The sequence below is a fragment of the Bombina bombina genome, chromosome 6, assembly GCF_027579735.1.
Source record: "Bombina bombina isolate aBomBom1 chromosome 6, aBomBom1.pri, whole genome shotgun sequence".
In the NCBI taxonomy this organism is placed as follows: Eukaryota; Metazoa; Chordata; class Amphibia; order Anura; family Bombinatoridae; genus Bombina; species Bombina bombina.
This window is the reverse complement of record NC_069504.1, coordinates 339,821,557-339,849,213: the sequence shown is the minus strand read 5'-3', so window position 1 is coordinate 339,849,213 and position 27,657 is coordinate 339,821,557. Positions and strand designations below refer to the sequence as shown.

Here is a 27,657-nt window from a genome sequence, read left to right as displayed (position 1 = left end):
GGAAACTCAAAAAGTGTGCGATCCTGTATGTGTGTCTTGGTACAAAAACACAGGTACATTAATGCACAGCAGAGCTAAATGCAGGGCTAACATTTATTATTATTTTTTTGTGCTTTAGGGGACATTATTTTTATAGGTAGGCCATTTGTGAACACATATCACCTGTGTAAAAAGACCAAGTGCTTGCTCGCTATGCACTATTATTGTGAAATGGAAAACGGCATATTCATTTATACTCAGCTTTGAGCCCACAAAACAAAATGTTCTAAATATGAAAATATGAAGAAATCAAAATGATGTGGCAGCAAAAGTGAAGTTTAAGCAGGTTAATTCTGCACAGAAAAACACACGCAAGTATTCGCCGGGGGTTAGGTTCCAGAAGGAATGGTTGTAAATCGAAACCGTTGTAAATTGAAACCCAGTTCATAATGTAAGTCAATGGGAAGTGAGGGAGTTAGGTTCCAGGCCCCTCTCAAAATTGTCATAAGTAACACCTAATACATTATTTTATTAAAGCTTTGAAATGAAGACTTTAAATGCTAAACAGCATTATAAACCTAATAAAATAATCACACAACACAGAATATATAATTAAACTAAGTTAAATGAACAAAAACATTTATTAAACAGCATTATAAACCTAATAAAATAATCACACAACACAGACTTCACTTGCATTTTTTCTGCACACAGTTCTTTCTATGCATTCCAATCTGGACTGATTTATAGACAGGAGGATCTTGTTCCTTTGAAATCTGCTCGATAGCTCCGGTCTGGTTAAATTAATTAATTTGCAACACAAGCAGACAGCTCCACCTACTGGCTATTTTAATCAATGCACTGCTTCTCAATGCTTTTCAATAGCAGTCACAGTACTGGAAAAAAAGGTTGTTATTCTGAAATATTCCGGGTACAGTCGCCATTCCTGATAGTCAAGGCAGATTCTGAGTATTTTCCCAGAGCCGCTATTGCGTGTGTCCTAATGAACGGTATAGCCCTGGGAAAAAGGCAGCGGATTCCTCTAAGTACCTGTGATAACAGATCCAGCCCCGGGAACATTTTACAGACTGTGTGCAGCGGCATAACACCAGAGGAATCTGTGGTCTTTTTCCCAGGGCTATACAGTTCATCAGGACACAAGCAATAACGGCTCTGTAAAAATATTGAGAATCTGCCTTGACTATCAGGAGTCGCGACTGTACTGCTAAGTCCAGTTTTTGTTTTTTTTAAAATGCTACTGATCTCTGGCTAATTTTGTAAGCGCTAATTGTTACCGCAAGCTCACAGTAACAATAACCAGCCACTTGTAATGGCTGGTTATCTACTGTGCGCCCGCAAACTGGCAAATTTTCCCGTTTGCAGGCGCACGATAAATTAGAGCTCCACTTGTAATCTAGCCCTTTGTGTTAATAACTGTTATATTGTTTATCTCAAGACACTATGACCTACATTTGGAGTTTGGCGTTAGCCGTGAAAACCAGCGTTAGAGGCTCCTAACGCTGGTTTTAGGCTACCGCCGGTATTTGGAGTCACCCAAAATAGGGTCTAACGCTCACTTTTCAGCCGCGACTTTTCCATACCGCAGATCCCCTTACGTCAATTGCGTATCCTATCTTTTCAATGGGATCTTTCTAACTCCGGTATTTAGAGTCGTTTCTGAAGTGAGCGTTAGACATCTAACGACAAAACTCCAGCCGCAGGAAAAAAGTCAGTAGTTAAGAGCTTTCTGGGCTAACGCCGGTTTATAAAGCTCTTAACTAATGTGCTCTAAAGTACACTAACACCCATAAACTACCTATGCACCTCTAAACCGAGGTCCCCCCACATCGCCGACACTCGAATATTTTTTTTAACCCCTAATCTGCCGACCGCCACCTACGTTATCCTTATGTACCCCTAATCTGCTGCCCCTAACACCGCCGACCCCTATATTATATTTATTAACCCCTAACCTGCCCCCCACCACGTCGCCTCCACCTACCTACACTTATTAACCCCTAATCTGCCGACCGCAAAGCACCGCCACCTACGTTATCCTTATGTACCCCTAATCTGCTGCCCCTAACACCACCAACCCCTATATTATATTTATTAACCCCTAACCTGCCCCCCACAACGTCGCCTCCACCTACCTACACTTATTAACCCCTAATCTGCCGACCGCAAAGCGCCGCCACCTACGTTATCCTTATGTACCCCTAATCTGCTGCCCCTAACACCGCCGACCCCTATATTATATTTATTAACCCCTAATCTGCCCCCCACAACGTCGCCTCCACCTGCCTACACTTATTAACCCCTAATCTGCCGACCGGAGCTCACCGCTATTCTAATAAATGTATTAACCCCTAAAGCTAAGTCTAACCCTAACACTAACACCCCCCTAAGTTAAATATAATTTACATCTAACGAAATTAATTAACTCTTATTAAATAAATGATTCCTATTTAAAGATAAATACTTACCTGTAAAATAAATCCTAATATAGCTACAATATAATATAATAATTATATTATAGCTATTTTAGGATTTATATTTATTTTACAGGTAACTTTGTATTTATTTTAACCAGGTACAATAGCTATTAAATAGTTAAGAACTATTTAATAGCTAAAATAGTTAAAATAATTACAAATTTACCTGTAAAATAAATCCTAACCTAAGTTACAATTAAACCTAACACTACACTATCAATAAATTGATTAATTAAATAAACTACCTACAATTACCTACAATTAACCTAACACTACACTATCAATAAATTAATTAAATACAATTCCTACAAATAAATATAATTAAATAAACTAGCTAAAGTACAAAAAATAAAAAAGAACTAAGTTACAAAAAAATAAAAAAATATTTACAAACATAAGAAAAATATTACAACAATTTTAAACTAATTACACCTACTCTAAGCCCCCTAATAAAACAACAAAGCCCCCCAAAATAAAAAATGCCCTACCCTATTCTAAATTACTCAAGCTAAAAGCTCTTTTACCTTACCAGCCCTGAACAGGGCCCTTTGCGGGGCATGCCCCAAGAAGTTCAGCTCTTTTGCCTGTAAAAAAAAACATACAATACCCCCCCCAACATTACAACCCACCACCCACATACCCCTAATCTAACCCAAACCCCCCTTAAATAAACCTAACACTAAGCCCCTGAAGATCATCCTACCTTGTCTTCACCTCACCAGGTATTACCGATCCGTCCTGGCTCCAAAATCTTCATCCAACCCAAGCGGGGTTGGCGATCCATCATCCGGTGGCTGAAGAGGTCCAGAAGAGGCTCCAAAGTCTTCATCCTATCCGGGAAGAAGAGGCGATCCGGACCGGCAACCATCTTGATCCAAGCAGCATCTTCTATCTTCATCCGATGACGACCGGCTCCATTCTGAAGACCTCCACCGCGGACCCATCTTCTTCCGGCGACGTCCAACTGAAGAATGACGGTTCCTTTAAGGGACGTCATCCAAGATGGTGTCCCTCGAATTCCGATTGGCTGATAGGATTCTATCAGCCAATCGGAATTAAGGTAGGAATATTCTGATTGGCTGAATAGAACAGCCAATAGAATGCAAGCTCAATCTGATTGGCTGATTGGATCAGCCAATCGGATTGAACTTGATTCTGATTGGCTGATTCCATCAGCCAATCAGAATATTCCTACCTTAATTCCGATTGGCTGATAGAATCCTATCAGCCAATCGGAATTCGAGGGACGCCATCTTGGATGACGTCCCTTAAAGGAACCGTCATTCTTCAGTTGGACGTCGCCGGAAGAAGATGGGTCCGCGGTGGAGGTCTTCAGGATGGAGCTGGTCGTCATCGGATGAAGATAGAAGATGCCGCTTGGATCAAGATGGTTGCCGGTCCGGATCGCCTCTTCTTCCCGGATAGGATGAAGACTTTGGAGCCTCTTCTGGACCTCTTCAGCCACCGGATGATGGATCGCCAACCCCCGCTTGGGTTGGATGAAGATTTTGGAGCCAGGAAGGATCGGTGATACCTGGTGAGGTGAAGACAAGGTAGGATGATCTTCAGGGGCTTAGTGTTAGGTTTATTTAAGGGGGGTTTGGGTTAGATTAGGGGTATGTGGTTGGTGGGTTGTAATGTTGGGGGGGATATTGTATGTTTTTTTTTACAGGCAAAAGAGCTGAACTTCTTGGGGCATGCCCCGCAAAGGGCCCTGTTCAGGGCTGGTAAGGTAAAAGAGCTTTTAACTTGAGTAATTTAGAATAGGGTAGGGCATTTTTTATTTTGGGGGGCTTTGTTGTTTTATTAGGGGGCTTAGAGTAGGTGAAATTAGTTTAAAATTGTTGTAATATTTTTCTTATGTTTGTAAATATTTTTTTATTTTTTGTAACTTAGTTCTTTTTTATTTTTTGTACTTTAGCTAGTTTATTTAATTGTATTTATTTGTAGGAATTGTATTTAATTAATTTATTGATAGTGTAGTGTTAGGTTAATTGTAGGTAATTGTAGGTAGTTTATTTAATTAATTTATTGATAGTGTAGTGTTAGGTTTAATTGTAACTTAGGTTAGTATTTATTTTACAGGTAATTTTGTAATTATTTTAACTATTTTAGCTATTAAATAGTTCTTAACTATTTAATAGCTATTGTACCTGGTTAAAATAAATACAAAGTTACCTGTAAAATAAATATTAATCCTAAAATAGCTATAATATAATTATTATATTATATTGTAGCTATATTAGGATTTATTTTACAGGTAAGTATTTATCTTTAAATAGGAATAATTTATTTAATAAGAGTTAATTAATTTCGTTAGATGTAAATTATATTTAACTTAGGGGGGTGTTAGTGTTAGGGTTAGACTTAGCTTTAGGGGTTAATACATTTATTAGAGTAGCGGTGAGCTCCAGGCGGCAGATTAGGGGTTAATAATTGAAGTTAGGTGTCGGCGATGTTAGGGAGGGCAGATTAGGGGTTAATACTATTTATTATAGGGTTAGTGAGGCGGATTAGGGGTTAATAACTTTATTATAGTTGCGCTCAGGTCCGCTCGGCAGATTAGGGGTTAATAAGTGTAGGCAGGTGGAGGCGACGTTGTGGGGGGCAGATTAGGGGTTAATAAATATAATATAGGGGTCGGCGGTGTTAGGGGCAGCAGATTAGGGGTACATAGGGATAATGTAAGTAGCGGCGGTTTACGGAGCGGCAGATTAGGGGTTAAAAATAAAATGCAGGTGTCAGCGATAGAGGGGGCGGCATATTAGGGGTTAATAAGTGTAAGGTTAGGGGTGTTTAGACTCGGGGTACATGTTAGAGTGTTAGGTGCAGACGTAGGAAGTGTTTCCCCATAGCAAACAATGGGGCTGCGTTAAGAGCTGAACGCGGCTTTTTTGCAGGTGTTAGGTTTTTTTTCAGCTCAAACAGCCCCATTGTTTCCTATAGGGGAATCGTGCACGAGCACGTTTTTGAGGCTGGCCGCGTCTGTAAGCAACTCTGGTATTGAGAGTTGAAGCTGTGTTAAAAATGCTCTACGCTCCTTTTTTGGAGCCTAACGCAGCCTTTATGTGGATTCTCAATACCAGAGTTATTTTTATGGTGCGGCCAGAAAAAAGCCGGCGTTAGTTTTTCGGGTCGTTACCGACAAAACTCCAAATCTAGCCGTATATTACTTAAGTTATCATTTCAATGTTTGTTATCAGAGAAAATAATACAATAATACAAATTTACCAAAAAAAAAACTCATCAGTATAAACAGTAAAAGAAACGGGCCATTTTAGCCATAAGTGATTCATAATACAAAGAATTAGGACCTTCCAATCATTCACTACTTTTAAAACGATTAAGTAATATCAGTAAGAAAAGTCTAATATGTTATTGTACTCAGCCCAATTTACAAGCAAAGCAAATGTACACCACAAAGATACCAGTACAGCAAATATTGATTTTCTTGATTGATTGGTATACCTTATGCCATGCAGACAACTCAAGCATCTGCTTGTTACCACAAGCCAACCCTTTTGTCCGGAAATAATGCAAAGTGGCATTCTGCACCGTGGGTTGAGGGTTGCAAATATTTAAAGGTAATAAATTTCTCAGACAGAAAGGTGACTTCTTTCATTTAAAAGCACAAAAGCCAGTGGTGTTTGCTTTGAGTCTTAGCACACTCCTCGCACCTGTACTTTTCAATTGTGTGTTTGCCAAATTTTCTGTGGTTTTAGAAAATGCTTTTTATATCTTTTTTTTTTTTTTTAAGTACAGTAGCAACTAAAGATTTTTTTTTTCTTTGGGTAAAAAGAAAACACCATACTTGTTAAGTACTATAAAAATACAACTATTGTGGATACAGATACTGAGACATGTACAATACAATGTAAACTCGTTAGCATGGCTTGTTTTCATTATTTTAAATTGATTTGAATGAAAGTAGCAGTTTAAATCCAATTATGGGTGGGGATACCAAGGTTAAAAAGATATTTTTTATATACTGTATATTTAGCTAGTACTTTTTTCTTTTTGCTAACAGTTATTTTATTAATGTGTTGTTTTGAGTTTTTTTTTCTTTTTGCCAGGGGATGGATCCATCTTAAGATAATGAACATATACTTATTTTAAAAAAAAAAATTGTACAAACAGGAAAAATAGCCTGAGAAGTGGCAATTATCACAGTCGTAAATTATACATCGCATAAGCAAAAATAAGCAATTGAACTACTACTTAAATGAGGGGTATACTGTAGGAAAAATATATGTAGGGGTCTTGTTGACACACAGTGAAGCAGCAAAAAGGAAATTTATGCTTACCTGATAAATTTATTTCTTTTACGATATGACGAGTCCACGGATTTCATTCTTACTTGTGGGATATCGCCTCCTGGTCAGCAGGAAGTGGCAAAGAGCTCCACAGCAGAGCTGCATATATAGCCCCTCCCTTCCCTCCCCCTCCAGTCATTCAACCAAAGTTAGGAAGAGAAAGGAAAAGCCAAAGAGCAGAGGTGACTGAAGTTTAACAAAAATAAAAACCTGTCTTTAACAAAATATCAGGGTGGGCTGTGGACTCGTCATATCGTAAAAGAAATACATTTATCAGGTAAGAATAAATTTCCTTTTCTTTTACAAGATATGACGAGTCCACGGATTTCATCCTTACTTGTGGGATACAATACCAAAGCTATAGGACACGGATGAAAGGGAGGGACAAGACAGGGACCTAAACAGAAGGCACCACTGCTTGAAAAACCTTTCTCCCAAAAACAGCCTCAGAAGAAGCAAAAGTATCAAATTTGGAAAATTTGGAAAAAGTATGAAGGGACGACCAAGTTGCAGCCTTGCAAATCTGTTCAACAGAAGCATCGTTTTTAAAAGCCCATAAGGAAGCCACAGCCCGAGTGGAATGAGCCGTAATTCTTTCAGGAGGCTGCTGTCCAGCAGTCTCATATGCCAAACGGATGATACCCTTCAGCCAAAAAGAAAGAGAGGTAGCCATAGCCTTCTGACCCCTACGTTTCCCAGCAAAAACCACAAACAATGAAGATGTTTGACGAAAATCCTTAGTCGCCTGCAAGTAAACTTTAAGGCGCGAACTACATCTAAGTTATGTAACATACGCTCCTTCTTAGAAGAAGGGTTAGGACATAATGAAGGAACAACAATTTCCTGACTAATATTCTTGTTGGAAACAACCTTAGGAAGAAAACCAGGTTTGGTACGTAACACCACCTTATCAGCATGGAAAATAAGATAAGGTGTATCACATTGTAAAGCCGAAAGCTCAGAAACTCTGCGAGCAGAAGAAATAGCAACCAAAAATAAAACTTTCCAAGATAATAACCTAATATCTATGGAATGGATAGGTTCAAACGGAACAACTTGTAGAACTTTAAGAACTAAATTCAAACTCCAAGGAGGAGCAATTGGTCTAAACACAGGCTTAATTCTAGTTAGAGCCTGACATAAAGCTTGAACGTCTGGAACATCTGACAGACGTTTGTGTAACAAAATAGACAAAGCAGAAATATGTCCCTTTAAGGAACTTGCTGACAACCCTTTCTCCAATCCTTCTTAGAGAAAAGCTAAAATCCTGGGATTCCTAACCCTACTCCATGAGTAGCCCTTGGATTCGCACCAATAAAGATATTTACGCCATATCTTATGGTAAATCTTTCTAGTAACAGGCTTTCGTGCCTGAATCAAAGTATCAATGACCGAATCAGAGAACCCTCGCTTGGATAAAATCAAGTGTTCAATCTCCAAACAGTTAGCTGCAGAGAAACTAGATTCGGGTGAAGGAAGGGTCCCTGAAAGAGAATGTCCTGCCTCAATGGAAGCTTCCACGGTGGCAGAGAGGACATGTCCACCAGATCCGCATACCAAGTCCTGCATGGCCATGCAGAAGCGATTAGAATTACTGGAGCCCTCTCCTGTTTGATCCGAGCAATTAACCGGGGAAGAAGAGCAAACCGTAGAAACACATAAGCTAGGCTGAACAACCAAGGCACTGCCAAGGCGTCTATTAGTTCGGCCTGAGGATCCCTTGATCTGGATCCATATCGTGGGAGCTTGGCATTCTGATGAGACGCCATCAAGGTCCAATTCCGGTCTGCCCACCTGAGAATCAGAGTGGCAATGACCTCCGGATAAAGTTCCCATTCCTCTGGATGAAACATCTGCCTGCTCAGAAAGTCCGCTTCCCAGTTGTCCACTCCTGGGATGTATATTGCTGACAGATAACAAGAGTGAGCCTCCACCCACCGAATTATCTTGGATACTTCTGTCATCGCTAAGGAACTCCTTGTTCCTCCCTGATGATTGATGTAAGCCACAGTCGTAATGTTGTCCAACTGAAACCGGATGAATTTGGCCTAAGCCAACTGAGGCCAAGCCTGAAGCACATTGAATATCGCTCTTAACTCCAGAATATTGATTGGAAGTAGAGACTCCAACCGAGTCCACACTGAGCCTTCAGGGAATTCCAGACTGCACCCCAACCTAGAAGACTGGCATCCGTTGTCACTATCATCCATGAGGGTCTGCGGAAGCACGTCCTTTGGGACAGATGATCCTGGGACAACCACCAAAGAAGAGAGTCTCTTGTCTCCTGATCCAGATCTATCTGAGGAGACAAATTTGCATAATCTCCATTCCACTGTCTGAGCATGCTCAGTTGTAGAGGTCTGAGATGAAAACGAGCAAGCGGAATTATGTCCATTGCAGCCACCATCAATCCAATTACCTCCATGCACTGGGCCACTGAAGGCCAAGGATTGGACTGAAGGGCTCGGCATGTATACAAAATCTTTAACTTCCTGACCTCCGTCAAGAATATTTTCATGGATACAGAATCTATTAGAGTTCCCAGGAAAGGAACCCTTGTCTGTGTAATTAGTGAATTATTTTCTACATTCACCTTCCACCCGTGAGTCCTTAGAAAGGACAGAACCATGTTGGTATGAGACTTTGTTAGATGATAAGACGACGCCTGGATCAGAATATCATCCAGATAAGGCGCCACTGCAATGCCCCGTGGTCTGAGAACCGCCGCCACTGCAATGCCCCGCGGTCTGAGAACCGGCAGCAGAGACCCTAGAACCGTCGTGAAGATTCTGGGTGCCGTGGCCAGCCCGAAGGGTAGAGCCACAAACTGAAAATGTTTGTCTAGAAAGGCAAATCTTAGGAACTGGTGATGATCCTTGTGGATAGGAATGTGAAGGTATGCATCCTTTAAGTCCATGGTAGTCATATATTGACCCTCCTGGATCAATGGAAGAATTCTCCGAATAGTCTCCATCTTGAAGGATGGGACTCTGAGAAACTTGTTTAGACTCTTGAGATCTAAAATGGGTCAAAACGTTCCCTCTTTTTTGGGAACCACGAAAAGATTTGAGTAAAACCCCTGCCCCTGTTCCAGAATTGGAACAGGACAAATTACTCCCATAGTGGAGAGGTCTTTTACACAACGTAAGAACGCCTCGCTTTTTATCGGGTCTACAGACAATCGTGAAAGAAGGAACCTTCCCCTTGGGAAGGAATTTTTTAACTCCAGTTGATACCCTTGAGACATGATTTCCAGTGTCCAAGGATCTGGACAAAGAGAGAAAGTCTGCCCATTACTAGTTCCGGTCCCGGATTGGGGGTCGTCCCTTCATGCTGTCTTGGGAGCAGCAACGGGCTTCTTGGGTTGTTTACCCTTGTTCCAAGCCTGGTTGGGTCTCCAGACGGACTTGGCTTGTGCAAAGTTCCCTTCCTGTTTAGCGGAAGAGGAGGAAGGGACTCCCTTGAAATTTCAAAAGGAACAAAAATTACTCTGTCTACCCCTCTGCTTAGATGTTTTATCCTGAGGTAAGAGATGGCCCTTACCTCCTGTAATGTCAGAAATAATCTCTTTCAAGTCAGGTCTGAATAGAGTCTTCCCCTTGAAAGGAATAGACAAAAGGTTGGATTTGGAGGACACATCAGCAAACCAAGACTTTAACCACAAGGCTCTGCGCGCTAGAATGGCAAAACCTGCATTCTTAGCCGCTAATTTAGCAATCTGAAAAGTGGCGTCAGTGACAAAGGAATTAGCCAATTTTAGGGCCTTAATCCTATACATTATTTACTCTAAGGAAGTCTCAGTCTTCAGAGATTCTTCCAAAGCATCAAACCAAAAAGCAGCTGCAGTTGTAACTGGTACAATACAGGCCGTCGGTTGCAAGAGGAAACCTTGATGAACAAAAAGCTTTTTTAGCAGACCCTCCAATTTTTTATCCATAGGGTCTTTGAAAGAACAACTGTCTTCAATAGTAATAGTTGTACACTTAGCTAGGGTAGAAATAGCACCCTCCACATTAGGGACTGTTTGCCACGAATCCCGCACGGTGTCAACTATAGGGTACATTTTCTTGAACATAGAGGAAGGGGAGAACGGGATACCCGGTGTTTCCCATTCCTTGGTGACAATCTCTGAAATTCTCTTAGGAACCTGAAAGGTATCTGAGTAAGCAGGGACTTCTAGATATCTGTCCATCTTACACAATTTTTCTGGAGGGATCACAATAGAGTCACAATTATCCAGAGTCGCTAAAACCTCCCGAAGTAACAGGCGGAGGTGTTCCAGTTTAAATCTAAAGGGCATGACGTCCGAATCTGTTTGGGGCAATGCACTACCTGAGTCAGACTGCTCCCCCTCAGACAAAATCTCCTTACCCTCCAATTCAGAGGCCTGGGAGGGTACATCAGAGATAGCCATCAAAGCATCAGAAGCTACAGGGATCCGTGGACTCGTCATATCTTGTAAAAGAAAAATACATTTCAGGCTGGTACAGACTCACTTTGAATTTTGAGTACTGCTTTGTTAAAAATAATAAATCAATTACAAATAAAATAATAATAAATAGTTCTAATTTCTGTTTAGAAAAGATTACAAGAAAAACATATTTTATGTAAGAACTTACCTGATAAATTAATTTCTTTCATATTGGCAAGAGTACATGAGCTAGTGACATATGCGATATACAATCCTACCAGGAGGGGCAAAGTTTCCCAAACCTCAAAATGCCTATACAGGGAGTGCAGAATTATTAGGCAAGTTGTATTTTTGAGGATTAATTTTATTATTGAACAACAACCATGTTCTCAATGAACCCAAAAAACTCATTAATATCAAAGCTGAATAGTTTTGGAAGTAGTTTTTAGTTTGTTTTTAGTTATAGCTATTTTAGGGGGATATCTGTGTGTGCAGGTGACTATTACTGTGCAGAATTATTAGGCAACTTAACAAAAAACAAATATATACCCATTTCAATTATTTATTTTTACCAGTGAAACCAATATAACATCTCAACATTCACAAATATACATTTCTGACATTCAAAAACAAAACAAAAACAAATCAGTGACCAATATAGCCACCTTTCTTTGCAAGGACACTCAAAAGCCTGCCATCCATGGATTCTGTCAGTGTTTTGATCTGTTCACCATCAACATTGCGTGCAGCAGCAACCACAACCTCCCAGACACTGTTCAGAGAGGTGTACTTTTTTCCCTCCTTGTAAATCTCACATTTGATGATGGACCACAGGTTCTCAATGGGGTTCAGATCAGGTGAACAAGTTGGCCATGTCATTAGATTTTCTTCTTTTATACCCTTTCTTGCCAGCCACGCTGTGGAGTACTTGGACGCGTGTGATGGAGCATTGTCCTGCATGAAAATCATGTTTTTCTTGAAGGATGCAGACTTCTTCCTGTACCACTGCTTGAAGGTGTCTTCCAGAAACTGGCAGTAGGACTGGGAGTTGAGCTTGACTCCATCCTCAACCCGAAAAGGCCCCACAAGCTCATCTTTGATGATACCAGCCCAAACCAGTACTCCACCTCCACCTTGCTGGCGTCTGAGTCGGACTGGAGCTCTCTGCCCTTTACCAATCCAGCCACGGGCCCATCCATCTGGCCCATCAAGACTCACTCTCATTTTATCAGTCCATAAAACCTTAGAAAAATCAGTCTTGAGATATTTCTTGGCCCAGTCTTGACGTTTCACCTTGTGTGTCTTGTTCAGTGGTGGTCGTCTTTCAGCCTTTCTTACCTTGGCCATGTCTCTGAGTATTGCACACCTTGTGCTTTTGGGCACTCCAGTGACGTTGCAGCTCTGAAATATGGCCAAACTGGTGGCAAGTGGCATCTTGGCAGCTGCACGCTTGACTTTTCTCAGTTCATGGGCAGTTATTTTGCGCCTTGGTTTTTCCACACGCTTCTTGCGACCCTGTTGACTATTTTGAATGAAACGCTTGATTGTTCGATGATCACGCTTCAGAAGCTTTGCAATTTTAAGAGTGCTGCATCCCTCTGCAAGATATCTCACTATTTTTTACTTTTCTGAGCCTGTCAAGTCCTTCTTTTGACCCATTTTGGCAAAGGAAAGGAAGTTGCCTAATAATTATGCACACCTGATATAGGGTGTTGATGTCATTAGACCACACCCCTTCTCATTACAGAGATGCACATCACCTAATATGCTTAATTGGTAGTAGGCTTTCGAGCCTATACAGCTTGGAGTAAGACAACATGCATAAAGAGGATGATGTGGTCAAAATACTCATTTGCCTAATAATTCTGCACTCCCTGTAAATACACCCCTCACCACACCCACAATTCAGTTTAACGAATAGCCAAGTAGTGGGGTGATAGAAAAAGGAGTACAAAGCATAAAAAAAAAGGAACTGGAAATATAATTGTGCTTTATACAAAAAACATAACCACCATAAAAAGGGTGGGTCTCATGGACTCTTGCCAATATGAAAGAAATTAATTTATCAGGTAAGTTCTTACTTAAATTATGTTTTCTTTCATGTAATTGGCAAGAGTCCATGAGCTAGTGACATATGGGATAGTAATACCCAAGATGTGGAACTCCACAGAAGAGTCACTAGAGAGGGAGGGATAAAAATAAAAACAGCCATTTTCCGCTGAAAAAAATTAAATCCACATCCAAAAAATAAGTTTTTCTCATAATTGAAAAGAAAAAAACTTAAAACATAAGCAAAGGAATCAAACTGAAACAGCTGCCTGAAGAACTTTTCTACCAAAAACTGCTTTCAAAGAGGCAAATACATAAAAACGGTAGAATTTAGTAAATGTATGCAAAGAAGACCAAGTTGCTGCTTTGCAAATCTGATCAACTGAAGCTTCATTCTTAAAATCCCACAAAGTGGAGACTGATCTAGTAGAATAATCTGTGATTCTCTGAGGTGGGGCCTGACCTGACTCCAAATAAGCCTGATGAATCAAAAGCTTTAACCAGGATGCCAAGGAAATGGCAGAAGCTTTCTGACCTTTTCTAGGACCAGAAAAGACAACAAATAGACTAGAAGTCTTCCTGAAATCTTTAGTAGCTTCAACATGATATTTCAAAGCTCTTACAACATCCAGAGAACGTAAGGATCTCTCCAAAGAATTCTTAGGAGTAGGACACAAAGAGGGAACAACAATTTCCCTTTTAATGTTGTTAGAATTCACAACTTTAGGTAAAAACTTAAATGAAATCCGCAAAACTGCCTTATCCTGATGAAAATTCAGAAAAGGAGATTCACAAGAAAGAGCAGATAACTCAGAAACTCTTCTAGCAGAAGAGATAGCCAAAAGGAACAATACTTTCCAAGAAAGTTGTTTAATATCCAAAGAATGCATAGGCTCAAAAGGAGGAGCCTGTAAAGCCTTCATAACAAATTGAGACTCCAAGGAGGAGAGATTAATTTAATGACAGGCTTGATATGGACCAAAGCCTGCACAAAACAATGAATATCAGGAAGCTTAGCAATCTTTCTGTGAAATAAAACAGAAAGAGCAGAGATGTGTCCCTTCAAGGAACTTGCAGACAAACCTTTATCCAAACCATACTGAAGAAACTGTAACATTCTAGGAATTCTAAAAGAATGCCAGGAAAATTTATGAGAAGAACACCATGAAATATAAGTCTTCCAAACTCGATAATAAATCTTCCTAGAAACAGATTTACGAGCCTGTAACATAGTATCAAACACTGAGTCAGAGAAACCTCTATGAATAAGCACTAAGCGTTCAATTTCCATACCTTGAAATTTAACAATTTGAGATCCTTATGGAAAAACTGTCCTTGTGACAGAAGCTCTGGTCTTAACGGAAGTGGCCAAGGTTGGCAACTGGACATCCAGACAAGATCCGCATACCCAAACCTGTGAGGCCATGCTGGTGCTACAAGAAACACAAACGATTGTTCCATGATGATCTTGGAGATCACTCTTGGAAGAAGAACTAGAGGCGGGAAGATATAAGAAGGTTGGTAAAACCAAGGAACTGCTAACGCATCTACCAACTCCGCCTGAGGATCCCTGGATCTGGACAAGTACCTGGGAAGTTTCTTGTTTAGATGGGAAGTCATCAGATCTATTTCTGGAAGACCCCACATCTGAACAATCTGAAAAAACACATCTGGATGGAGAGACCACTCCCCCGGATGTAAAGTCTGATGGCTGAGGTAATCTGCTTCCCAATTGTCTACACCTGGGATATGTACCGCAGAAATTAGACAAGAGCTGGATTCTGCCCAAGAAAGTATCCGAGATACTTCTTTCATAGTTAGAGGACTGTGAGTCCCACCCTGATGATTGACATATGTCACAGTTGTGATATTGTCTGTCTGAAAACAAATGAATTATTCTCTCTTCAACAGAGGCCAAACCTGAAGAGCCCTGAAAATAGCACGGAGTTCTAAAATATTGATTTGTAACCTCGCCTCTTGAGATTTCCAAACCCCTTGTGCTGTCACAGATCCCCAGACAGCTCCCCAACCTGAAAGACTTGCATCTTTTGTGATTACAGTCCAGGTTGGACGAACAAAAGAGGCCCCTTGAGCTATACAATGGTAATCTAACCACCAAGTTAGAGAGAGTCGAACATTGGGATTTAAGGATATTAATTGTGATATCCTTGTATAATCCCTGCACCACTTATTCAGCATACAAAGCTGAAGAGGTCTCATATGAAAATGAGCAAAGGGGATCGCGTCCGATGCTGCAGTCATGAGACCTAAAACTTCCATGCACATAGCCACTGAAGAGAATGACTGAGACTGAAGGTTTCGACAGGCTGAAATTTTTTTTATTTGTCTCTTGTCTGTTAAAGACAGAGTCATGGACACTGAATCTATCTGGAAACCTAAAAAGGTAACACTTTTCTGAGGAATCAAGGAACTTTTTGGTAAATTGATCCTCCATCCATGTCTTTGAAGAAACAACACTAGTTGATTTGTGTGAGATTTGGCAGAATGTAAAGACTGAGCTAGTACCAAGATATTGTCCAAATAAGGAAACACTGCAATACCCTGTTCTCTGATTACAGAGAGAAGGGCACTGAGAACCTTTGAAAAAATTCTTGAAGCTGTCGCTAGGCCAAATGGAAAAGCGACAAATTGGTAATGCTTGTCTAGAGAACAGAATCTCAGAAACCGATAGTGGTCTGGATGAATCGGAATATGAAGATATGCATCCTGTAAGTCTATCGTGTACATATAATGACCTTGCTGAACAAAAGGCAGAATAGTCCTTATAGTCACCATTTTGAAAGTTGGCACTCTTACAAAACGATTCAAAATTTTCAGATCCAGAAAATGGCCTGAATGAATTTTCTTTTTTTGGGACAATGAATAGATTTGAATAAAACCCCAAACCCTGTTCCTGAAACGGAACTGGTATGATTACCCCTGAAAGCTCTATATCTGAAACACACTTCAGAAAAGCCTGAGCCTTCACTGGATTTGCTGGAACGTGTGAGGGAAAATATCTTCTCACAGGAGGTCTTACTCTGAAACCTATTCAATACCCTTGAGAGACAATGCTCTGAATCCATTGATTTTGGACAGAATATGGCCAAATGTTTTGGAAAAAAATGAATCTGCCCCCCACCAGCTGAGCTGGATTGAGGGCAGAACATTCATGCGGACTTGGGGGCTGGCTTTGGTTTCTTAAAAGGCTTGGATTTATTCCAACTTGAAGAAGGTTTCCAATTGGAACCAGATTCTCTGGGGGAAGGATTGGCTTTCTGTTCCTCATTCTGTCAAAAAGAATGAAAATGATTAGAAGCTTTAGATTTACCCTTAGATCTTTTATCCTGAGGTAAAAAAACTCCCTTTCCCCCAGTGACAGTTGAAATAATTTAATCTAACTGAGAACCAAATAAATTGTTACCTTGGAAAGAAAGAGATAGTAATCTAGACTTAGATACCATGTCAGCATTCCAATATTTGAGCCACAAAGCCCTTCTAGCTAAAATAGCTCAATACATAGATTTACCATCAATATTGATGATATCAAAAATAGCATCACAGATAAAATGATTAGCATGTTGAAGCAAGCGAACAATGCTAGACAATTCAGAATCTGTTTCCTGTTGCGCTAAACTTTCCAACCAAAAAGATGATGCAGCTGCAACATCAGCCAAGGATATAGCAGGCCTAAGAATGTAGCCAGAAAATAAACAAGCTTTCCTTAGATAAGATTCAAGTTTCCTATCTAAAGGGTCCTTAAAAGAAGTACTATCTTCCATAGGAATAGTAGTATGTCTGGCAAGAGTAGAAATAGCCCCATCAACTTTGGGGATTTTTTCGCAAAACTCCAATCTAACTGCTGGCAAAGGATACAACTTTTTAAACCTAGAAGAAGGAATAAAAGAAGTACCAGGCCTATGCCATTCTTTTGAAATCATATCAGAAATAGCATCAGGAACTGGAAAAACCTCTGGAGTAACCACAGGAGGTTTATAAACAGAATTTAACCATTTACTAGTTTTAGTATCAAGAGGACTAGTTTCCTCAATATCCAAAGTAATCAACACCTCTTTTAACAAGGAACAAATACTCCATCTTAAAGAGATACATAGATTTGTCAGTGTCAATATCTGAGGTAGGATATTCTGAGCCAGATAGATCCTCATCAGAGGAGGATAATTCAGTATGTTGTCGGTCAATTTTCATCAACCTTATGAGAAGTTTTAAAAGACTTTTTATGTTTATTAGAAGGCGGAATAGCAGACAAAGCCTTCTGAATCGCACCAGCAATAAAATCTTTTATATTCACAGGAATATCATGTACATTAGATGTTGAAAAAACAACAGGCATTGTACTAGTACTGATGGATACATTCTCTGCAAGTAAAAGCTTATCATGACAACTGTTACATGCTACAGCTGGAGATATAATCTCTGCTAACTTACAACAGACACACTTAGCTTTGGTAGAACTGTTATCATGCAGCAGGGTTCCAACAGTGGTTTTTGAGACAGGATCAGATTGAGACATCTTGCAAATGTAAGAGAAAAAAACAACATATAAAGCAAAAATATCAATTTCCTTATATGGCAGTTTCAGGAATGGGAAAAAAATGCAAACAGCATAGCCCTCTGAGCATAAAAAAAGCAAGAGGCATATAGGAAGTGGGGTTGAAATAAATAAATTTGGCGCCAAGTATGACGCATAACGCAAAATGAAATTTTTTAGCGCTAACAACATCCGGAAATGACGCAACTCTCGTCATGGCAGACGCAACCTTGTGCAAAGAAACCTGGCGTCAACTAAGACGCCGGAAATGACGAATTTGCGTCACCGAACGTACCTTCACGCCAAAAAAATTCTCGCTCCAAGAATGATGCAATAAATATCAGCATTTTGCGACCTCGCGAGCCTAATTTTGCCCGCGAAAATTAATGAAAAAGCAATCAATTTGAAGAACTATACCCCAGGTAAGAAAAAATAACTTCCTAAATATGTTTTTCCGATTTTGAAACTGATAGTCTGCAAAAGTAAATATACATAAACCTGACTCATGGCAAATATAAGTACAATACATATATTTAAAACTTTATATTAATACATAAAGTGCCAAACCATAGCTGAGAGTGTCTTAAGTAATGAAAGCATACTTACCGAAAGACACCCATCCACATATAGCAGATAGCCAAACCAGTACTGAAACAGTATCAGTAGAAGTAATGGAATATGAGAGTATATCGTCGATCTGAAAAGGGAGGTAGGAGATGAATCTCTACGACCGATAACAGAGAACCTGTGAAAATATTTCCCATGAGGAAAAAACATAGAATCAATAGGTGATACTCTCTTCACATCCCTCTGACAAACACTGTACTCTGAGAGCAATCGGGCTTCAAAATGCTGCGAAGCGCATATCACAGAAGAAAATCAAGCACAAACTTACTTCACCACCTCCATAGGGAGGCAAAGTTTGTAAAACTGAATTGTGGGTTTGGTGAGGGGTGTATTTATAGGCATTTTGAGGTTTGGGAAACTTTGCCCCTCCTGGTAGTATAGTATATACCATACGTCACTAGCTCATGGACTCTTGCCAATTACATAAAAGAAAATATAAAAGGGGAATAGACCATTTATGTTATGGCAGCAAATTATACATATTTAAGAAGCAATATGAGTACACTGTATACTATAGGTAAATGGCAGCAATATAGCCTCCCTCTACTAAGTACATTACGCAACTCAAACTCAAATACAACCATATCACACAAAACAGACCTCTACGTTCAGATATGCTCCTATATACTATTGGTATACAGTAACACCAAGCTGATCATCTGTCTCAAGTTTTCAAGAACAGTCCAGATTTTGGGAATTCTGTCCCAAAATTTTCAAGTGTCCTGGATTTCCTGAATTTACGCTTATCACATGGTCCCACATCCGTACTGAACCATCACCATAGGGTTGCCATCTGTCCAGTTAAGGGTTAGCTAACTGTTGTGCCCGTCGGAAATAGTGTGCGTATTACAAGTTGAAAGTAAACGTCATCACAAGAGCACAATCGCATTTTACGCTCGTTGGGTTAGCGCAACTGGAACCCTTGCATAAAGGATAGTGCATTAAAAAAGTTGCAGAAAACCCAACATAAATGCATTTAAAATTAAAGTTACACTCATATAAACACTATCTGATACAAATTATGTATGTAAATATTTAAGCGTTTAAAAGGTATATGCTATACACTAACCCGCGTGTGTTACAACTTTACTTCTGGCAGTGTTTGCATCTGACCGAAAGCAATAAATAGTGCAACACTTATAATCTAGCCTATACAATTTTATATCCCTTAACTGTCTCTTTAAAAAGGAAAAATGTGTGATAAAACATATTAAATTGTAGTGTTATATTTAAAGGGACATAATAATCATATGCTAAATCACTTGAAACTAATGCAGTATAACTGTAAAAAGCTGACAGGAAAATATCACCTGAGCATCTCTATGTAAAAAAGTAAGATATTTTACCTCACAACTTCCTCAGTTCAGCAGAGTAAGCATAGTTGCCAACATTTGAATTTTTTTTCCAGGGACACTTTGCAGCTATCAATTACCTGCATGAAAAATTTTACCAAACTCCCTGTCCTAAAGCCCCGCCCACTTTGCCAAACCCACATAATGAGCATAATGTAGCTCCGCCTATTTGCTCTGCCCATTGTAATTTTACCTATGTGTTTAACCCACTGTGGCCATTAAACAGAGTCCTACAGCAAGTAGTGCAAACATGGCACACGATTATTATATTTAATTTGAATACTACTCTACACTATATATCATTAGATAACATTCTAGCTGTAAAACTGGAAGTAACAAATCTCTAAGAATGTTACTAGCAGTTGTCAAGCAAGACTTTTGATAGTTAATATTATTTCTAATTAACAAAATACTTCTTGCTTCTATCCCATAAACTATAGGTACATGTGACTTCCAAATAGCTTCAAAATAAATAGCTTTACCTTTAAAGGGACAGTAAAGTGCCCCAGGGCCAGGGGCGTATTACAGGGGCGTATTAAGGCGTATTAAGGCATAGGCCAACAAGGCCGGTGCCTAGGGCAGCAGATTTTTAAGGGGCAGCAGAATTTTGAGTCCCTAGGGCCACTCTACTGAACTCAGGGGCGGGTGGCTAAATCAACCAATTACTAATGACTTAAATGGCTGGCCCAGCTATTGCTATCCTATGGGATTGTATGTGGGTGCGCATGACGTGGTGACAGTGGAGGCGGAGCTCACATGCGCAGCCTGGCCTGGACTGAGAGGGAATGCGGTATTCTTCCTGGCTCCACCGCGTGATTAAGACTCACACAGACTACACAGTGCAGTGTGCACTACAACGTGACCACTGTGAAACAGCATATGCCTTTCTCCCTTCAATACATCTTCATTAGGCATTAAAATAATTAAACGGATTAGTCACTAAATACTTGTACATTTACTGTTTGTCTATCTGTCATACATGCAAAGAATAAGTATTTATTGCTGAATCTATACAACTATGTGACTTAAAACACAACTGAAAATATGTTGTACGCATTTAATACATTCAGAAACAATACAAGTATATACTTTATTATGATTGTATCATGTGACTTTATCCCCTATGATACAATTCCTAAACCTATCATAACTACTGTTGTATTTTTTAAGTACTTTTAAAGGCCAGTTTGTATATTCATTACATATTTATCCAAGCAGATATTTTGCTTAAATAACTGTCAATCATCAAAGAAGATGTTTAAGGTTAAACAACTACCTACTGACAAACTATCATACAGTGAAGGATATTTTTTTCCGATATAAACACTTTAATCATCTGACTTGCAAAATAATGTCTTTATATATATATATGTGTGTGTGTGTGTGTGTGTGACCAAAGTGAATGCAAGCCCTGGTGAACATCTACTTAAAAAGACATTTTTTTAAATTTTTACACCCTGCCCCAAAATATTATGTCTAAAAAAAGGCCTTAAACCAGGGGTGGGGTGGGGGGGGGGCAGCAGAATTTTGAGTGCCTAGGGCAGCACAAAACCTAAATACGCCCCTGCAGTGCCCATTAAACTAAAACTTTACACCTATATCTTCAGATAAACTGCAAATAATTAAAAAAACAAACAAACATGTGAGCCCATTATCCTCAAGCTTTTCTTTAGTGTGAATAAATTATTACAATTTAGTAAATGGTGTTTAATGCTTGAAGCATAAATGATGTGATAAGCCTCACATGCTTTACTGTCCCTTTAAAGGTAAAGCTATTTATTTTGAAGCTATTTGGAACTGGAAGTCACATGCATCTATAGTTTATGGTTTATGGGATAGAAGCAATAAGTATTTTGTTAATTAGAAATGCTTCTCACACTAGCAGCAAAAAAGTCAAGAAAGTCACAGTTTGTTTTTTTTTCTTTAAAAAAAAAAAATGATGCAATTCATTCCTTCACGGTCACCTGAGCAGCACATATTTTGCAGCAGAGCCGGTTCAGTAATATTGAAAGATTAGAACAACCAATGATTGTCCTACCTTGCCTCCTGGCTGGAAACACCGGCATCTGACTCTCACCTCTGGCTCGTCCACTGATCGGCTCTGCAGAGTTAGTTTACGGTGTGTGTCCTCCTGTCGCACTTGCAGCATGTGAGAAGGGCCTGAGCGGCAACGCGGGGTCACGTGATGGTGACGTCCGTGCTGACGTCACTGCTTGACCGTGCGACCGGATCGCAAGATAGAGGTTGTTAGATAGGGAGGAGGAGTGACACATAATCGCGCTAACTTAGCTCAGTGCAACTTCTAAAGCTAGCATGTTGTCGGATTGGGAGGAGGAGTGATACATGATTGCGTTAACTTAGCTCAGTGCAGCCTTTATAGCGAGCATGTTCATTGTCAGATTGGGAGGAGGACTGACACATGATCGCACTAGCGCAGCTAGCTTAACTCAGTGCAGCCTCTACTGCTAGTACTTCCCAGGACAGCCCGGGACATTTAAATGGCCGGGACTGGGTCTCAAATTCCGGGACTGTCCGGCAAAAACGGGACAGTTGGCAAGTATTAGTAAGTTCTGTGTAAAAAGTTATACAGGTAGCTCTCAGTTTACGCCAGGGTTAGGTTCCAGAAGGAATGGTTGTAAATTGAAACCATTGTAAATTGAAACCCAGTTTATAATGTAAGTCAATAGGAAGTGAGGGAGATAGGTTCCAGGCCCCTCTCAAAATTGTCATAAGTGACACCTAATACATTATTTTAAAAGCTTTGAAATGAAGACTTTAAATGCTAGACAGCATTATAAACCTAATAAAATAATCACACAACACAGAATATATAATTAAACTAAGTTAAATGAACAAAAAAAATGCTAAACAGCATTATAAACCTAATAAAATAATTACACAACACACTTCACTTGCATTTTTCTGCAAACAGTTCTTTCTATGCATTCCAATCTAGACTGAGTTATAGACAGGAAGATCTTGTTCCTTTGAAATCTGCTCGATAGCTCAGGTCTGGTTAAACTGATTAATTTCAGCTTGCTTGGCTTTGCTGCAACACAAGCGGGCAGCTCCACCTACTGGCTATTTTAATACATGCACTGCTTCTCAATGCTTTTCAATAGCAGTCACATGACTGGAAAAAAAAGGTTGTTATTCTGAAACGGTGTAAATTGAACCGTTGTAAAACGAGGGCCACCTGTACTCAGCTGCTGCCCAGCTGTAGGTAAAAAAAAAAAGAAGAAATGAACAGCAGCTAATCAGCATCAACAGTGCTGAGGTCATGAACTCTTTTACTGTGATCTCATGAGATTTCACTTAACTCTCATGAGATTTTATAGTAAACTTCCTTAAACTGAATAGGGAAATAAGATGAGTATGCATGAAAGCTCACTCCCTTAGCTGTCCCGGGACAGACATACTTATTTGCTGCTTAGAAGTCCTTTATGATGAGATGTAGATACTGAGGAACTTTTGAGGTAAAATATCTTTCTTTTTTACATAGAGATGTTCAGGTGATATTTTCTAGTCAGCTTTTTACAGCTATGCTGTATCACTTTCAAGTGTTTCAACATTTGGGTATCATGGCCCTTTAAGTCTGTATAAAATTAGAAATCTCTTATTTTAGTAAATTCTTACTTTAGGTAACAGTGTCAAAAAAAAGGGTAGTAATATGTTTAAACCTCTTTAGGAATTTATGCTCACATGCACTAGATTGTAGTATTTTGTTTTTTTATGTAGTGTAATGGAACATGTTCCTGGACATATTAAAAAGTGGTAGAATATTTAAAGGGATGTTAAACAGTAAATACATGCTAGACATTATGATGTATTCAAAGCAAAGGATAGCCTTAGAATATTATGTAGATGTATTTTTTACAACTCTATCTGTTTTGTTTAAATATTGAAAATACAAATGTAAAGGTTTAGTTTCTATAAAGTACTTAATTTCTATAAAGTTATGGGCGTAGCCATAGTTTTCTATTTATCGCTGTTTGTGCAAACAAGACTGTGTGGAAACCTTTAAATATAATCCTATGTTGCATACAGCCTTGTTTGGACAGCCTCTTTTATTGCTTTTTTTTTACCTGTCACTAATTGTCATCACCAGGAATGATAGTTAAGGGAAACTTATTTTAAACATGGTAGAGTCCATTACTTTACAGAGATTTCGTGGAATTTAGAAAACCAACAATTTTGATAGTTGAATTCTAAGAAAAGGGGATAAAATAATTATTAAAGTATATTTCAAAGATTTGTAACCACACATAAACACATTTTATATTACAATCTCATACTGTCTAACATCCCTTTAAATCACTGTAAAATAGAGACATTTCTTGAATGGCTAATTTAGGGGTTGATCATAATCTATCTGCAATTTGCTCCATAAATTATTTTTTGCTCTCTGGCCGTATTGGTTGGTGTGTTTTACAAATTATCACAATGTATAATGGATCAGTACATTAAAAGCCTGAAGCCACAAATGTGTTATCAAAAGAAGAGTTAAAAAAAATGTCCCATGTGGATGGACGCCGAAATTCCAGTCTATTTTCAGCTGTGGCTGTAGCTCTCTTGGCGTACGTGGCCGTGCAATCCCTAGATTTAAAGGGGCCATCTACTAATTATAGGAACTCCCACCTGGAGGACTCAGGCAGGGGATTTCCTTTAAAAGCTCACCCAGCCCATCCCTCTGAGCTGAGTTATTACTTACCTAACTTACTTCTGAGTCTAAAGCATACGTAGCTGTAGAGAGGAACTCTCTGTGTTAGCCGAAACCGGACCGGAGGGACCCCCTAAGCTACCTTACAGCTGGCATACGACCATGAAATAGGAACCTTTAGTATTCTTGTTTTCAGACAATCATTTAAAAACAATACCTCCAAAATATTCAAGTTACAATATAATGACGGAGCAATTTTGCCCAGTATGTCCATTATGCTTACATAAAATTGGCATTCAGATGATTTTGCAGTGGTGAAGGTAGAATCGGATTGTAATATGTTCCTTTTGAACTTACAATTGCGCATTCCCATTCTAAAACCAGTTTACAAAGACATATGTACTAATTCTTGACAATCACTAGTCATGAATAGAGTTTTTATGAGTCGAGACCATATATGCTAATACACCTCTAATATGTCTCATGTGGTCATTTTAGTGTCTTGCACAAATACAATGTAACAGAACGTTTCCAAAAAGTCTTGGAAATAAAGAAAAATTGGTCTTGAAAAATTTATGAAAAATTTATGAAAAGTTTCTTGAAAATGGATTGTGATCGCCAAGAACTTTTTGGACCCACAGTAAAAATTTAGCATTTTTTCACTAAAAAACAAAATCTCAATTATGGGTACAGGAAAAAGCCAAAAATGTGATATTGTGTTCACTTTGAATTGAAAAATTACCTTTTCAGAAAGAAGAAGAGTAATAAAGGCCTATAGATCAACTACCTAGATGAACGTTTTACTGAAGCCTGTATCTCAGGCATCTAAGCAGCTACAGACCCCCAAGACCCATCGTTGGAAAGTTAAAAAATAAAATTTTAAAAAAAATTAAAAAAGAAATTAAAAAATCTTAGCACTCAGGTGGTAAAGTGCTTAGCACTCAAAAGAATAATACCCACAATAAATATATATATATATATATATATATATATATATATATATATATTTAGCATTAAAGTTAATATTGGATTAGTTTGATGTGTTTAATAATTAAATGTGATTTTGAAAATGATGCCTAATGTTAACTATATGCATCCATTATACTAACATATTAGGATGGTTATTCAGTGTTATAACATGGGTACATCATGAGCATTCATATGTTATCCTTAATAAGACAGTATAGTCATAATTAAACTTTCATGATTTATATGGAGCAAGCAATTTTGAACAACTTTCCAATTTTCTTCTATTGCCAAATGTGCTTTGTTCTTTTCATACCCTTTGTTGAAGAGTATACTTTTAGGTAGGCTCAGGAGCAGTAATGTACTACTCGGAGCTAGCTGGCAATTGATGGCTGTACGTTAGGGATGGGCGAAAGTGTAATTCGTTATGTAGAACTAATAGCCCTGTGTACTTTCGTTTTGGGCAATTGAATGTTGATAAGATTGAAAATCCATTGAAATTCGGTAATCAAATGTTATTTATGGTTTTCAAATGTTCATAATTAGATCGAATATCCACATTGAAATTTGGAATGTAACAATCAATTTAAAAAAATACTGTTCAGAAGTTCAATATGTCATGTGGTAGGAATTTAGTAAATTTATACATAATAGATACAAATATATAAATTCAAATGCTTCTATTTTGAATATTGCATTAGAAATAGTATTACAAATATATTGATTCAAATTTTTAAAATTAGAATATTGCATAATTCGAATCAAATTATTGGAAAAAAATTAATTGAATATTACATTTAAAGAAAGCTTTAGAAATACTACTAGATTAAAATAATGTTAGAATGTTGTACAAGCATTCGAAATTTAAAACAAACTAATGAATGTGTTAATATTTATTTAAAGGGATACTGAGCCCAAATTTTTTCTTTCATGATTTGGACAGAGCATGCAATTTTAAGCAACTTTCTAATTTACTTCTGTTATCAATTTTTCTTTGTTCTCTTGATATCTTTATTTGAAAAAGAAGGCATCTAAGCTAAGGAGCCAGCAAATGTGTGGTTCAGAACCATGGACAGCATTTGTTTATTGGTGCTGTCCAATCAGCAAGGACAACCCAGGTTGTTCACCAAAAATGGGCCGGCATCTAAACTTAAATTCTTGCTTTTCAAATAAACATACCAAGAGAATGAAGAAAATTTGATAATAGGAGTACATTAGAAAGTTGCTTAAAATTGCATGTTCTATCTGAATCACAGAAGAAAAAAATTTGGGTACAGTGTCCCTTTAATTTTTCGAATGTTGCAAAACATTCGCCCATCCTTACTGCACATATATAGATGTCTAATATAAGTCTAATATAAGTTTGAAAAAATATAGGAATGTCATTCTTTAGGAAATACACTGCATATCATGTGAAATTAATTTTAAAGAAACAATTTTATTAGTATTGTATAGCACTATTTATCATTAAAGTAGATGCTCTGCACAGCAGCAGCAGAATTTATTAAATGTTTTCACAGAGGTTCTCATAAGAGCTAAAATAAGAGTACATCAAGTATACTGTATATTCATTTTAAAGAAAGGAATTACCATTGCTTGTTCACATATTACTGTGAGACTGACATCCCTTGCAAAGTCCATAATAAAATGTTTAGCTTTCTACCATCATTTTGTCTCATTAAGGCTCTTTCTCAAGAAGCAACCATGCAAGTTTTTCAATTGATGTAACCCATTTATTGCCTGACTTTTAGAATAAAACCATCAAAATGGCACATGACAAAAATGTGCCAATTAAATGCTAATATTAACTAATAATAATAACTAATGTGATGCAGAAAGCTTAAGCCCTCATGTAACTATAATATCTGCACCCCATCCTGAGCAGAGAAAACCATTTCATTTTCCTCCAATGTAGGATCCAATCCACAGTTAAAGGGGCAGTCAAGTCAAAATTAAACTTTCATGATTCAGATAGGGCATGCAATATAAAACAACTTTCCAATTTACTTTTATCATTAAATTTGATGTTTTCTTGATATTCTTTTTTGAAAGCTAAACCTAGGTAGGCTCAAACTGATTTTGAAACCGTTGAAGGCCGCCTCTTATCTCAGTGCATTTTGACATTTTTTTTCACAGTTAGATAGTTAGCACTGATTGGCTAAAATGCAAGTCTGTCCAAAGAACTAAAATAAAGGGGGCAGATACAAGGTAATCACAGAGGTAGAAAGTGTATTAATAGAACAGTGTTGATTA

At 38.4% G+C, this 27,657-nt stretch overlaps 1 protein-coding gene across 1 annotated transcript in view; it reads right to left on the bottom strand.

Moving 5' to 3' along the window:
• The window catches only part of LOC128664420 (uncharacterized), a 401,731-nt gene extending 379,804 nt beyond the window's left edge, over window positions 1–21,927 (bottom strand). The window contains exon 1 of the mRNA XM_053719251.1: window positions 21,856–21,927. Within this exon, the coding sequence (XP_053575226.1) occupies window positions 21,856–21,927 (72 nt within the window). The remainder of the gene's footprint in view (window positions 1–21,855) is intronic.
• Between the last annotated feature and the right edge of the window lie 5,730 nt (window positions 21,928–27,657).